The sequence below is a fragment of the Podarcis vaucheri genome (assembly GCF_965113315.1).
Source record: "Podarcis vaucheri genome assembly, chromosome: 2".
NCBI lineage: Eukaryota > Metazoa > Chordata > Lepidosauria > Squamata > Lacertidae > Podarcis > Podarcis vaucheri.
The window spans coordinates 28,030,352-28,044,796 of NC_138760.1; the positions used below are offsets into that span (position 1 = coordinate 28,030,352).

Sequence of the window (14,445 nt, forward strand, 5' to 3'; positions counted from 1 at the left end):
CAGTAAACTGAAGGGTGTATCATTGGGAGAGTGGGGCGAGGTTATTTGGGTCAGTTTTAGGTTTTAAGTTGCTGCCTTGTATCACTTTCGCTGCCTTAATGAATAGGTGACAGGCAAAGAGGCAAAATATGAATTGTTAATTTTGCCATCTGCTCAATTTGGGAATTCATTTCCATTGGCAGACTGGAGAATCGGATGGAAATTCAAAGATATCCAACTTCCCTGCTGCTTGTACAAGCTATGTGTGTCTATCAGCTTCCCTCTAGGCCTAACAAGAAGGGCATCTATGTGTAATTACAGAGATGATGAAATTTAGGAAACTCTTGACTTTCAAGCATGAAGGAAAGCATGAAAGGGCTACTTGTTCCTGCATTTCCTTATCTAGTCCATCAGCCTAGCTTTTAGCAGTGCACATGCCCCAAGCGTTACAAATTATTGTATGGTTTTGTTGGTGAGAAGATGTTGCTCCAAACTGGCAAAGACGGGAAGAGGTTACGCAGAGACAGCATCACGAAATGGTCTCTATAAAGCATCTGGGATACCCCTGTTGTGTTTACCCTTTTCAGCTGAATCCTTTGTTTTGTTTCATCTCCAACCATAGCAGTCATCCTCACTGTTAAACTCTCCCACAGACCACAAGGGATCTACTATAGTACAAAAAGCGCCCTGCGGAGGGAAAAATGACCCCTGTGCATTTCAAAGGCTTTGTGTTTACACAGTCTACACCACACTGGCAAATGAGGAGGAAACTTACTTGGAAAGATGTGTGAGGCTTCCCTTGGAGTGCTTTTGTGTCTTGCAGGACTTCTGCAGGGAGGGAGGTCCAGTTGTGGAGCAGCCACCAAGCAGGCCTCTGCGAATGCTCTTGTCACATGGTTTGCATGCATGAATAATGCCATAACTGTGGTACCTTCAGTCGGCCTTAACAATTGCAGTCATGCAGAGGAAGAAATGTGGTTCATAGATCATAGAATCATAGAGTTGGAAGAGACCCTGAGGATCCTCTAGTCTAGTCCAACCCCCTGCAATGCAACTATCCCTTACAGGTATCAAACCTGCAACCTTGGCATTCTCAGCACCACACTCTAACCAACTGAGCTATCCAGGCTGATCCTTGTGCGTGGCCTGTTTAGGATTATAGAAATCCAAAGTGGAACCTTTAAATCAGAAAACCTGTGTAGACTATGCAGTGCTGAAGTGACATGAGTCCTGTGGATCGTGATTCTCCAGAGGTTAACAAAGAAATCCCAGCACGGGTTACAATAAAAACATGCTACCAAGCCCAACTGATGTTATTGAAAAACTGAACACCAGTTCAGCACACTAGCAAGTACAGTGGTATTTAGGATTAAGAACTTAATTCGTTCCGGACGTCCGTTCTTAACCTGAAACTGTTCTTAACCTGAAGCACCACTTTAGCTAATGGGGCCTCCTGCTGCCGCTGCTGCACGATTTCTGTTCTCATCCTGAAGCAAAGTTCTTAACCCAAGGTACTATTTCTGGGTTAGCTGCGTCTGTAACCTGAAGTGTATGTAACCCGAGGTACCACAGTAGTAGTAGTAGTAGTAGTAGTAGTAGTAGTAGTGATGATGATAATGATAATATGTATACCCCACCCATCTGTCTGGGTTGCCCCAGCCACTCAGGGAAGCTTCCAATACATATAAAAACATAACAAAACATTAAAAACTTCCCGATATAGGGCTGCCTTCAGATGACTTCTAAAAGTTGTGTAGTTCTTTATCTCCTTGACATCTGATGAGAGGGCCTTCCACAGAAAGGGCACCACTGCCAAGAAAGCCCTCTTGCTGGTTCCCCATAACTTCACTTCTCGCAGTCAGGGAACTGCCAGAAGGCCCTTGGAAATGGATCTCAATGTCCAGGCTGAACGATGAGGGTGGAGACGCTCCTTCAGGTATAGAGTGCCAAAGCCATTTAGGGGTTTAAAGGTCAACACCAACATTTTGACTAAAGGTCAGCACATCTGACTGTGAGGACAGAGTACTTCCTTTTGTCTGCCTCAAGTCTCCAACCATTCAGCATTAGATCAGGGTAGACAATTTCCAATTGTGCTTTTTATATGATGCAGACTCCCATCACCCTTGGCCATTGGCCCAGCTGGCTGGAGCTGACAGAGGTTGCAGTCCAAAACATCTGGAGGGCACCATGTTGGCTACCCCACCCCGACCCTTGTGGCGGATCACAACTAAGTGTCATGCTCCTATGGAGGCAGCCAAGCCAACCCTCCGTGCAGCCGGCGAACTTTGCTCACATGCAAATGAATAGTCGGTTGCACTCCTGTCTCCCCCTTTGTCAATCCATTCACTTGAACATATGTAAGGAACTGGACGCGGGTGGCACTGTGGGTTAAACCACTGAGCCTAGGGCTTACCGATCAGAAGGTCGGCGGTTCGAATCCCTGCGATGGGGTGAGCTCCCGTTGCTCGGTCCCAGCTCCTGCCAACCTAGCAGTTCGAAAGCATGTCAAAGTGCAAGTAGATAAATAGGTACTGCTCTGGCGGGAAGGTAAACAGTGTTTCTGTGTGCCAGTGGCGTAGTGTGGGTTGTCAGCACCCGGGGCAAGGCAAGTAATTTGCGCCCCCTAACCCATGGATTTGCGCCCCCTAACCTGTGGATTTGCACCCCCTAACCCAAACCCCCAGATGTTGTGCCCGGTGCGGCCGGGCCCCCCCCTGCACCCCCCACGCTACGCCACTGCTGTGTGCTGCTCTGGTTCGCCAGAAGCAGCATAGTCATGCTGGCCACATGACCCGGAAGCTGTACGCCGACTCCCTCGGCCAATAAAGCCAGATGAGCGCCGCAACCCCAGAGTCAGCCACGACTGGACCTAATGGTCAGGGGTCCCTTTACCTTTAAGGAACTGGAAAAATGTTGCCTACGAAGTGTGCTCATGCACCCTTCACGATAAAGCATCCAAGTAATACTTTACTTTGTACTTTGAAAGAGCTTTTAAAAATGACCCTCGATAATACATGCGCGTTATCCTATGCGGCTGTTTTTAAGTGGAAATGTGGTGTGGCTCCGCATCGGGGCAAGTTTTGCACGCAAGCGCTGCTAAGCCAGCAAAACTTGGTTCGTTTCCGCTTCGAGATTCTTCATTTTCAAAGGGATGCGCCCCCATCCCCCTCGCTCTGCAGAGAGCCTCGTGGCGCCTCCTGCGTTTTTGAAGCTCGCCTAAGCGAAGGCGGGGGTCCCGTCGAAGCTATAGTATCAAACCCGCTCAAGCCCCGCCCATCCTCTGTGACAATGGCCGATGTGCCCGCCCACCCGAGAGCGGAGCGGAGCATTCATTAATAAAGGGAGAGCGCGGGGCGGCACCTTCTCCGCGCGCTCTGCTAATGTATCAATCGTAAGCATGTGCGTCCGCCTCCGCCTCCCCGCCACCTGACTGTCCAATCAGAGGATCCCGGCTGGGGAGTAAGAGCTAGCTGAAGGGCTAATGGGAGGTGCCTGGGCGACACCCATCGGCGCGGCTTGGGGTGCGAGAGAGCGGCCGAGTTGCCAAACGCGGTGATCTGTGGCTCCCTCGATGGGGCGGCGGGAGGTGCTTGTGATTGGCACGCAAGCTGCAGTTTGGGAGGCAGCGCGCGGCACCTTTCCTTCCGCGGCAGGCGAAGGGGTGGAGTATGGCTGCAGTGCTCTAGGCATGCGTGTACCTGGATGCGAGTCTTCCCACAATCGAATCAGACTGGGAACGGGGCGATGTGTAAACAGAAGTCTCCTTTCCCTTGCCTCCAGATCTTTCAATCTGGCAAAATATCCGAGGCTGAGAGAACAGCTTTTCTCCTATCTGCGAGTCTTCGTCTGGGAATGTCAAGACACCTTCCCCATCGCTGTCATTTACTCCAAAGGCACCCAGTTCTAGGCGCCAGGTATCGCAGACACCTCTGACATTGTCGCCAGCCGTCAGATGCCCCACTCCCAGCCCCGACATGTGTAAATCTATTTTACCATTTTGGTGTACAGTGGTACCTCGGGTTACATGCGCTTCAGGTTACATACGCTTCAGGCTACAGACTCCACTAACCCAGAAATAGTGCTTCAGGTTAAGAACTTTGCTTCAGGATGAGAACAGAAATCTTGCTCCGGCAGCGCGGCAGCAGCAGGAGGCCCCATTAGCTAAAGTGATGCTTCAGGTTAAGAACAGTTTCAGGTTAAGAACGGACCTCCAGAATGAATTAAGTACTTAACCTGAGGTACCAATGTATATGATGGAAATCAACGTCAAGTTGGTTAAATTCTTTGAATTTTATTTAAACCTTAGTCAGGATTTGGCCCAAGCCAACTTCTAGGGGTGAGGTACATTTTGCCCCCCCCCCGATAAAGTATTTGAGGGCCTGCCCTCCGCCCCCCCCCCCGTTGATGGGCTTTGCCCTTCAAATGGTGTGTGCATGCCGAATCATGTGATCGATTATGCAGGGTGGGGCTTACCTGGGTCCCCCCAATATTTTATTCAAGTTTTCACCATTGGCCCAAGTTAATGCATAGTAAGGAAATAGGATTTTTTTTAAAAGTATTCCAGAATAAATCTCTTGCCCCTATATTTTTAGCATTCCAAAACGTTCTTCGCTTGTCTTTACTGGCCAGTCAGTGTTTGTATCTGGCCAGGAGCTGCGACAGTGGCCTGGTTGAGCCATTCTACATGATTGCTGCTTGTGTGGCGGGTTGCTGCATGAAATGCGTCCAATAGCAAAATAAATTAATGTTTGTAATTATAAAAGTTGGTCTGGAGGGCTAATTATAGGCTGCACACGTTCGTTGTGTATTTCTAAGGGACTTAACATAAATTGCATTCACAAAAAAAGGTAACCGAATCTGACGCAGAGCCATGTGATGCGTTGATGGAGTTGTTGTTCTTGCATTAGCCTGTAAGAGCGCTACTCTTAAGGGATGCCTTTGGTCTTAGTAAAACTATGGCCATTTAGGTCACTTAGACACACATAAGCTCATTTATATGAATGTATTTGGGACATGTAAAGCCTGGATACTAGGATTGTGCTTTGGAACTGCATCCCCAGTCAGATGGGAGGGGTATAAATAATAAAATTATTGTTCCATTATTATTATTATTATTATTATTATTATTATTATTGACTTCCCTATTTTCATCGGAGAAATGTTGGAGGGTATGCATTCACAGATCTTGTGCACATTTTCCTCTGAGTAAATAGTTGGGACACAGGGTGGTGGTTGTTGTTTAGATCTAGTGACACATTTCACAAGCATGCTCAAAAAACCCACATATATATGTCCTTGAAGAGCTTCCAAGACAATGGCCAAACATCCTCCAACAACAGGGGAATAGCCTGCTTAATACTGTTCCTAGGCATCCTGCCTTGCCTTCCCTGCCCAGCCAATGGTGATCCAAGGGATGGAACCAGCCATGATGCTTGGGTAATGTTTCTGGGTTTCCTCTTGCCCTGTAAGCTGCTAGCATAGGCCACACCTGTAAATCTCACAGAATGAGGTTGATGCCCATATACAGTGGTACCTTGGGTTAAGAACTTAATTCGTTCCGTAGGTCTGTTCTTAACCTGAAACTGTTCTTAACCTGAAGCACCACTTTAGCTAATGGGGCCTCCTGCTGCCACTGCACAATTTCTGTTCTCATCCTGAAGCAAAGTTCTTAACCCGAGGTACTATTTCTGGGTTAGCGAAGTCTGTAACCTGAAGCGTATGTAACCTGAGGTACCACTGTAGTGGCAATGAAACAGAAAGGTGAATCAGTGCTCCATGTTCAAAGAGCCATGAGACACATTCACATTGTACATTCAAGGCTCATGGCTTCCCACAAAGAATCCCGGGAGTCTACTCCCTCACAGACCTACAGCACCCTTTACAAACCAAAGCTTCCAGGATTCCCTGGGAGAAACCACGTGCATTTAAATGTATGATGTGGATGTGTACCTCTGGTTACAGACGCTTCAGGTTACAGACGCTTCAGGTTACAGACTCCGCTAACCCAGAAATAGTACCTCGGGTTAAGAACTTTGCTTCAGGATGAGAACAGAAATTGTGCTCTGGTGGCGTGGCGGCAGCAGGAGGCCCCATTAGCTAAAGTGGTGCTTCAGGTTAAGAACAGTTTCAGCTTAAGAACGGACCTCCGGAATGAATTACGTTCTTAACCCGGGGTAGCACTGTACCTTGCATTTGATGAGAATTATCCTAAGTAATTAGCAAAGATGCACAAAAGGCCCACTTCATCCAGCTGGACTTCCTTCCAAAAAATGTGTGCATAGTTTTCATTTTATTGCCCTGTGGCAATAATCCAGGCACATTTACTTGGGAGTAATTCCATTAGGCTGTTGTGGGACTGAGGATCAGGCTGCAAGTCACCAACATTCTTTATAGTACCTTCCCTTAGAGAGAGAAAAAGGTCCTGTGGTTCCCTGTGTTTTTGTACAGTTCCTAGCACAATGGGCTGGGTCTTTGGGCTGTATGATAAAAACTAATTATAGTAATGTGATTAAAGACCATCTTTCTACTATTGAGGGGGGTGGGAAGAGAATACCCCGGTGGCCAAGTTTTATTCATGCGTATTAGTCTTGCTTGTTTTGTAAATGTAATTAAAAAATTAAATCCCTTAAAAATAAGCACGTAGAATAGATGAAGACAAGAAAAGTGTGTGTATACGGTATGTGTGTGTGTGCGTGTGTGCCCGCGCGCCTGTCCGCACCCCTGCGCGCGCATAAAGGAGTAAATTAAACGAAGAGGAAAAACAGACTGGAACCGCTGAGTTCAGATGCATTATGGCACTGGAACTTCCATAAAGTTCAGAGGTTTTGGATTTCCGTGTTCTGAGGCTGCCCGTAAAATAAAATTTTTTAAAAAACGAAAAAGCTCTAAAAGACAACAGACCCAGACTTCATAAGGGGACTGAGTGTAGTGGGGGAAGGGAGATGGATTGGCCCGAAACCTGCACGCCAGATCCAATCTCTAATTAGAACCTTTTGTCTAAAGTCTTTTCTAAAGCATTCCGTGTCTGTTTAATATTTAACATATGGGGGGTGGGGGAACAGAGTTTTGTTGGTGTGCCAGTTATATTACAATCAGATATTGTTTAGTTAAGATGCAGAATAAAAAGAAAGGAAAAGGAAAAGGCCAATTTTCTTCTAACATGAAACTTTAAAGAAGAAGAAAAGGCAGTGGGGGGAGCGCGGGAGTGGGGGGGGGGACTCTACCGCAAAATGATATCACGGTCTTGCACTACTAAAGTTGATCATTCCATCCTCCCTCCTCTCCCCCCCCCCCCCGCACCGCCCGCCACCTCTCCAAAAGAGCAATACAGCAGTTGCTCTGCATTGTATGGGAAAATAAAAGGAAGAGAGTTCAAACAGTAATTGATATTTATCTCATGGGGTGAAGGAGGGGCGGTATGTTGGAGGTGTGTGTGTGGGGGGGAAGGATAGTTTGCAAAGAAAGGGCTAAGTTGATTGAGTAACGAACGGGTTAAAGGCAAGGGAGTGTAGCTGGCAGAACCGGGAGGAGGGAATGTTGCCTGTCCCTTTAAGGTTCCTGCAGCACTGAGAGAATTGCAGGGATAATACGATTGGGGCGGCAGGATCACTTACTTCTGACGTTCCAAAGCCTGGGGGAGTTGGCTAGAGATTGTTTCCCTTTGATAAGGTCCTGGCAACTTGGTAGCAACTCAAGAAGCAATAATAATAATAATAATCTAAGCGCTTCGGAGTAAAATAAAAAAGAAAGAAAGAAAAACCATCCAAAGTGTGGGGGAATAATTAGTCCCTGTAGCTGCCGAGCAATGCCAGTACGTAATGCCGGTTGATCTTGCGATAGTAAGAACTGTATACCTTTAGAGATGCACACTCTCTCTCTCTCTCTCTCTCTCTCACACACACACACACACACACACACAGAGAGAGAGAGAGAGAGAGAGAGAGAGAGAGAGAGAGAGAAAGAGAGAGAGGCAGACACATATATTTTATTTTATTTTAAGGCGGAAGGTGTTGCCGGAAAAAAGGACGCTTATCTCCCTTACAGGACCGTTCTCTCGGTTGTTCACTTTGATGTGCACAGTTAAACCCACAGCTCAGTGTTTGTTGGAATAGCCCGGAGGACATTTGGTGCATGGAATGACTGCTTGAAACAGGACCTGAGTTGAAAGAAGGGGGGCGGGTGGGGGGTCAGGAGAAGTGGGGGAGGGATCAGGTCTTTTGATATATATATATATTTATTTTTTCCCCCTCTCCCTTTTCCTTTCGGCTTAAAGAAGAAGCGGGGCGTGAAGGAAGGGAGAGGATCATGCTGAAACTCCTCTCTCCCTCTCTCCGCTGATACGTTTCGCGTGCAATGTCCTGCTCTCTCTCTCCCCCCCCCCTCCGCTCCCCCCCTTTTAAACTCTCAGATGCTATTATGAAGCATGAGAGGAGGCGGGTGATGAAAATATAGGGGGAATCGGCGCAACGCTGCGGATTACTTTTCTCCATTCTGTAAAGGGAGAGAGAGAGAGGAGAAGGGGGGGGGAGGCTAAAGGAGGTGGGTTTTTTTTAAAGGAAGTACCGAGCGCCCGTTTACGGAGGGGGCGGGAAAAGAAAAGGAGAAGAGAGAAGGGGAAAAGGACCCACTAAAAACTACTGGATCAATGGTAAGTTGCACAAGAATGTACGCGATTCCCCAGCTGCCTGCTTGCCTGTTTCTCTATCCCCCCCCCCCCCGCGCGCCCGCTTTCTCCCGATCGCTTTGATGTCCTCTTGGCTTGAGCTTTGAAGTTGTTAAGGAAAGCTATTTATGCGTTAGTTATGAGCAGGCAGGGCTCGGTTGAGGCGATAGGCGAGGGTTTTGTACGCGAACAATAATAAACAGCAGAGGTGTGTGTGTGTATGTTGCGTTTGTGTGTGTTCGAGAGACGGGAGAGATCTGGGGAAGGAGTGGGGTCTTGCACAGGACAAGCCCCCCCCACCTCCAACCAACGCACCCCAATTGCAGATATCCCGGTAAGGTGTGTGCGTGGGTGTGGGGGGAAGAAGGGTCCATTTTCAGATTTGGACTTTTCCGATTGGGAAGGGAGGTCGAGATCAAGGATGTGCATTTCTTTATGTGCCGGGGAGGCAGGGATGCAGCGAGGATGCGAGGACTCCCTGCCTCTTCTCCCTCTCCCCCCCTCTTCCTTTACACCCCTCCCACTTCTCTCGGCACCCCCTGCGAACTCCAAAGAGGCGCTGCAGGCTTACTTAGGGGTCAGTTGTTGCACAGGGCTCGGAGAAAGCAACTGGCTTAAGACTTCTCTGTGGCTTTCTCTCCCCCCCCCCGCTCTCCCCACCTTCACCCTCCCAATTCCTCTTCTCGGTTCCTGAGATCTCTCGGCCTTTTACCCCCCCTCCAGTCAGTCGCCATTTCTGGAGGGTTACTTACCACCCCCTCTTTTATTTTTAACCCCCTCTTAAGGGTTGCATTTTAGCAGCTCGGTGGACTACAATGTCTTCTTTTAAATCCTCCCCCCCCACCAGTCGCCCTCTTACTCGCTCACTCTCTTTGATGGGGGGACCTGGAGAATATAACAGCCGGGCTTGGAATTTCTGCACGCGTTCAGGTACATTACAGGAGAGAGGGGGGAAATACTTTCTTGGCAGTAGTTTGCATTTGTTTGTTTTAAAGGCAAAAAGGCGTTTAAAATCTCCACTCCTGTCGTGAGGTGGTGGTGTGGAGAAATGTCATCTTATGAGTAGTTCTGAACTCTTCACATAACTTCATAGACCAACTTTTAAAAATTGGATGTTGGTTGGTTTTGTTTGTGTGTGTGTTTAAAGAAACTGGTAGAAGTCTTTGCAAACCCATTTTCTCCCGGGTGAACTAAGGAAGGATGTTTGGAAGAAGCCACAAAACTTCTCAAGATCTTATTAATCCATCTTTAATGGTGGAAACTGGCTAAGTTTGAGAAGAAAAAGTGCATGACAACCAGAGCAAGGGAGGTGGGGGGTGGTGGGGAGGAGGGAGAATTGGAATCCTTTGCTTCCAAGTGGTTGGAAGTTTTTAAACATGTGGATGTCTTTAACATGTGAATGGTATAACTTAAGCAAGTCCATGAGATGCCTTTGAAGGCTGTAGGCAACTGATCAGAAATGAGTCAGACAGACCTAGTTTTTAAACTAAAACACTACTGTGGTCAAGATTGTCTCCCCCCCATTTTCTTTTAAACACTTTCTCAATATGCCATTTGTTTTTTTCAGAGGAGCATCCAGCATTGTGCTTAGAAGGGTTTCTGGTGATCATAATCTAAATGTTTAAGGAGTTGAAGGGTTTTGGAGGAGGGGGGGCAGAGAAATGGAAACCAGATGCTGAGGAAAGCACGTTTTGTTCTTTGCTTTGAGTTATCTACTGAAGAAAGAGAGGGAGGCAAAATTTTGAAGGATGTGTGTGTGTGTGTGTGTGCTTGCACACAAAATAGGTTTAACAACACAAGGGATCCAGTATTGTTCCTGGGACTTCTCAGATGTTATCATTAGTAGGAGGGAAAGGTTCACAGGGGGGTTTCTTTTCTTTTGCATGTTTTGATTTTATAGGCAATGCAATAATTAAGACTTCATTTTTGTTTTTGCCTCCGCCCCCACTCCTTTTGCTCCCTCCACACCAAAGTTAAAAGTGTGCCCAGAGTTCAATCTTCCTCTTTGAAAAGCGTATCTGATACTTTTGATTAGCACTGCAGATAGCTGCGGTTGCCTCTTTATTTTAATGTGAAGAGTTGAAAAGCCTGTTTACTTTTTGTCTTTGATGTTGGGTGGATCTGGTTTTGATTAGATCAATACTTCCCCCCCTCTTTTCCTTTTTTTCCCTTCAAGAGAGAAGACTCTGAAGAATCCCCTGCTGACTTGAGGAAGAAAAGAGAGAGGGAGAGAGACAACACACAGACAGATTACTGAGGAACTTAAAAAGAAAAAGTCCTGCCAGAAGGGACTCCTGGAACCATGAGCAGCGCAGCATTGCTGACTCACCTCCCAGACCCCAGCAGCAGCTTCAGAGAAGATGCCCCACGCCCCCCTGTACCAGGGGAAGAAGGAGAGACACCATGCCACCTGGCTGCCACTTTGTTTGCCATGAAAAACCAAAGCTTCAAGGCTATGTCAGTTTCTTCCACGCCAAGGAGAAATGAAGATGGCCTTGGGGAGCCAGAAGGCAGCGCATTCCCAGACTCTCCTCTAGCACGATGGACCAAATCCTTGCATTCCTTACTGGGGGATCAAGATGGTGCCTATCTCTTCCGGACCTTCCTGGAAAGAGAAAAATGTGTGGATACTTTGGACTTCTGGTTTGCCTGCAATGGCTTCAGGCAGATGGACCTTAAGGATACCAAAACTTTACGGGTAGCCAAAGCTATATACAAACGGTACATTGAGAACAACAGCATTGTCTCCAAGCAGCTCAAGCCTGCCACTAAGACCTACATAAGGGATAATATCAAGAAGCAGCAGATCGATTCTATAATGTTTGATCAGGCACAGACTGAGATTCAGACAGTGATGGAGGAAAATGCTTACCAGATGTTTTTAACCTCTGATATATACCTCGAATATGTAAGGAGTGGGGGAGAAAATCCTGCTTACATTAACAGCAATGGACTGGGGAGCTTAAAAGTGGACTGTGGCTATCTCCCTACCTTGAATGAAGAAGAGGAATGGAGCTGTGCAGACTTTAAGAACAAACTTTTGCCATCCGTGCTAGGGCTATCCAGTAAGGCATTGAGGGCTACAGCAAGTGTCCGAGCTACAGAAACTGTGGAGAATGGGTTCAGGTAAGATAACTTGCTTTGAATGACTTTTTGAGAGTCTGTTGCTCCTTTAAAGAAATCTTACAAAGTGGGTATATGTGTACATGCTTGTCCTTTGGAGTAGATTTTGGCAAAGATCCTTTTTTTTTTAATGAACCTTAACAACTTGGCATTTATTTCGGGCTTGGTGGGGAGGGCTGTCTTTCTCCATAATAAAGAAAGCAGTACATTGTGGTTCTTAAGACCCACCAGTTCCTAAAGCTCTCTTAGACATCAAAAAAGAACTTCAAAGCGACTCTTGTTCTTTGAGACATGCGTTAATTGTTACCACTTTAAACCACATTAAGAGGAGCTGGGAAGAGCACCATCTAGGCATGTGAATGAGTAATGAAATACTAGTTTGCCAGCTTCATCCCCAGCTAGTGTCGAAATATGTGGATTACATATAGAAAATGGGAAGCAATTATGTGATGATGGAACGAGAAAATCCATATTATTACTGCGGCAGCCCGTGTGACTGAACTTTGTAACTTACAAGGAGACCTGAAACACATGTATTCTTGGAGAATACCTTGTGTGGCTTGCTATCATGTCTTTAAGCCAAAGGAAATCTGTTTGGCCAATGAGATGGCTTCAGGTATGGGACATTAGTGTTAGGGGCAGAATTCCAACCGTTGAGTAAAAGAGGTGTGTGCTCCAGGTATATGGGAACTGAGTTGGACCTTTGGTTTCTCAAGCTCAGAACTGTCTAAAGTGACTGACAGTGGCTCTTCAGAGTTTCAGCCAGGAACTTTTCCTAGCCTGACCTGGAGATGAACCTAGGCCTTTTAGCATGCACTCTACAATTGACTGACAGCCCTTCCTAGTTAATGGAATTCAAGCTGCATTAAAAGGTGGTCCTATTCCCAATTCAGTACCCCAGGAGAGTGATGTGAGACCCTTCTTTGGTGGCATAGGCTGATGAAAGTGGGCAAGACCAGTTTCTCACAAAATGGCAACACTAGCGTATACTTTCTCTCTCTTAATCGTGACAGAGTGGTATAATCTTCTGACACCTTATTCTCTATCTCCCCTCCCTTTCCCCTTCATAAATGGGAATTGGTTGAACAAGGATCTATAGAGCAGAAGGACCTGCTCTCTCCCTCTCCCCTCTGTTCTGTGTATTCTCTCTCTTGCTTTGGGAGTTTCTTTCTCAGTCTGGTAAGTATTTGACATCTGGTTTACAGGAATTTTTGTGAGTGTTTCTGTGATTCATGGGACATCAAAGAGCTTCAGGCATCTCTTCTGTTTTCAGCTTGTTTCAACTATGGCCTGCCTCTAAGAGGAGGGTTCTTGAATTGCATCTGTTGTGTTTCTAGCTTGCAGCAGTGTTTATGGTCTTTTCCAGCGATAGGGTTGGAAAGGCAGCTGGTTCTAATTTGGCTTTCACTCACACCAGGGCAAATCTGCGGGGGCTCCCGATAGGCGAGGGGCTTCTTCTAGTTCTTGGCTGTACAAATGGCATCAGTGTGTGTTACCCATTTGTTTTAATCTCTGTGGAGGTATATGCTTGCTCAAGCCTCTGTTTGCCCCAGTATATTTCTGTGGTAAAGGCAAGTTTTCAAGTTTGAAGCCCTAGCAAGCCAATTTTCTTTCACAACCTCTGAACTGTACCAGTTGCATGAGCCTGACAACCATATTTGCTGTTGCCCAGATCAAACAGTGTTTATATGTGTGTATGCATGTGTATATGTGGTGGTGGGGGGGGTTGTGTGTGTGTACACCCCCCCTGCACACACCTAACACTCTCCCCAAGTTGAGATGACATTGTAGAAGGCATTGGCATGTCTAAACTCTGTTGACACTGAGGTGGCAGAAGGCATGGAGCTATTAATGTCAGTGCCACTCTGAAAAACACCAAGCAGGTAACTTTCTGTTCAGGTGAGGAAACTTCATTTGAACCTTCAGCCCACCCAATTCATGCATGCTTTTGATTAGGCATATATTGATGGAGCTGAATAGCTCAGCTGGTTGAAGCATGGTGCTGATAATGCCAAGGTTGCAAATTCGATCCCTGTATGGGGCAACTGCATTGTAGGGGGTTGGACTAGAGGATCCTTAGGGTCCCTTCCAACTCTACAATTCTATGATTTTATGCTGAGAACCTTCCTTTTAAGCAGATATGTACTTTGTGCTGCGCTGTTCTCCAAAAAGGCAAGAAGTTGCTTCTCCTTTTTTTGGTGTCTCCTTGACTGGATTCTTGTATGTAACTGAACTGAGAGCTTGGGCTTGAACCCGGGTTCCAGTTCCACTGCTGCCTGCCATGGACACTTTGGGTGGTCTTTGGCAAGTCGGTAGGTCTCAGACTCAGTTCCTCAGCTATGAAATGGGAATAATATCCCATAGGGTAGGGTAGGCATGGTCTCAGTAAAGGCTGCCAAGTCCTTTGCCAGTTAGAGGTGCTGCTCTTAGCAATTTCTGGACTAAAATCTCATTGTTGTTACCAAAGGGAACTAGCTGAGAAGCCTTTTCCCCCAAGCCAGTGGTCACCAGACATTGCTTCTCCTCCTGTCTCAAAGATATTAAAGTCCAGTAGTTTTCTCAGCTTGTGGATGAGTTGCTGTTATTTGCCTAGTCTGCTAGCAGTTGACAGGTGAATCCCCTTTCCCCTTGGCTGGTGTCTGCAATGTGTCTTCATCTTTCCGGACCTGTAGGTAACCAAA

At 46.7% G+C, this 14,445-nt stretch overlaps 1 protein-coding gene across 3 annotated transcripts in view; it reads left to right on the top strand.

Moving 5' to 3' along the window:
* The first annotated feature begins 8,193 nt into the window (after window positions 1–8,193).
* Window positions 8,194–14,445, top strand: part of AXIN2 (axin 2) — a 48,383-nt gene continuing 42,131 nt past the window's right edge. Inside the window, exons 1-2 of one of the 3 annotated variants that reach the window (XM_082212435.1) lie at window positions 8,194–8,626; window positions 10,818–11,767. In XM_082212435.1, the coding sequence (XP_082068561.1) occupies window positions 10,944–11,767 (824 nt within the window). In that variant the 5' untranslated portion in view covers window positions 8,194–8,626; window positions 10,818–10,943. Of the gene's footprint in view, window positions 8,627–8,788; window positions 8,976–9,065; window positions 9,572–10,817; window positions 11,768–14,445 lie in introns of those variants that run through there. The other 2 variants (XM_082212437.1, XM_082212436.1) reach the window with 2 other exon arrangements.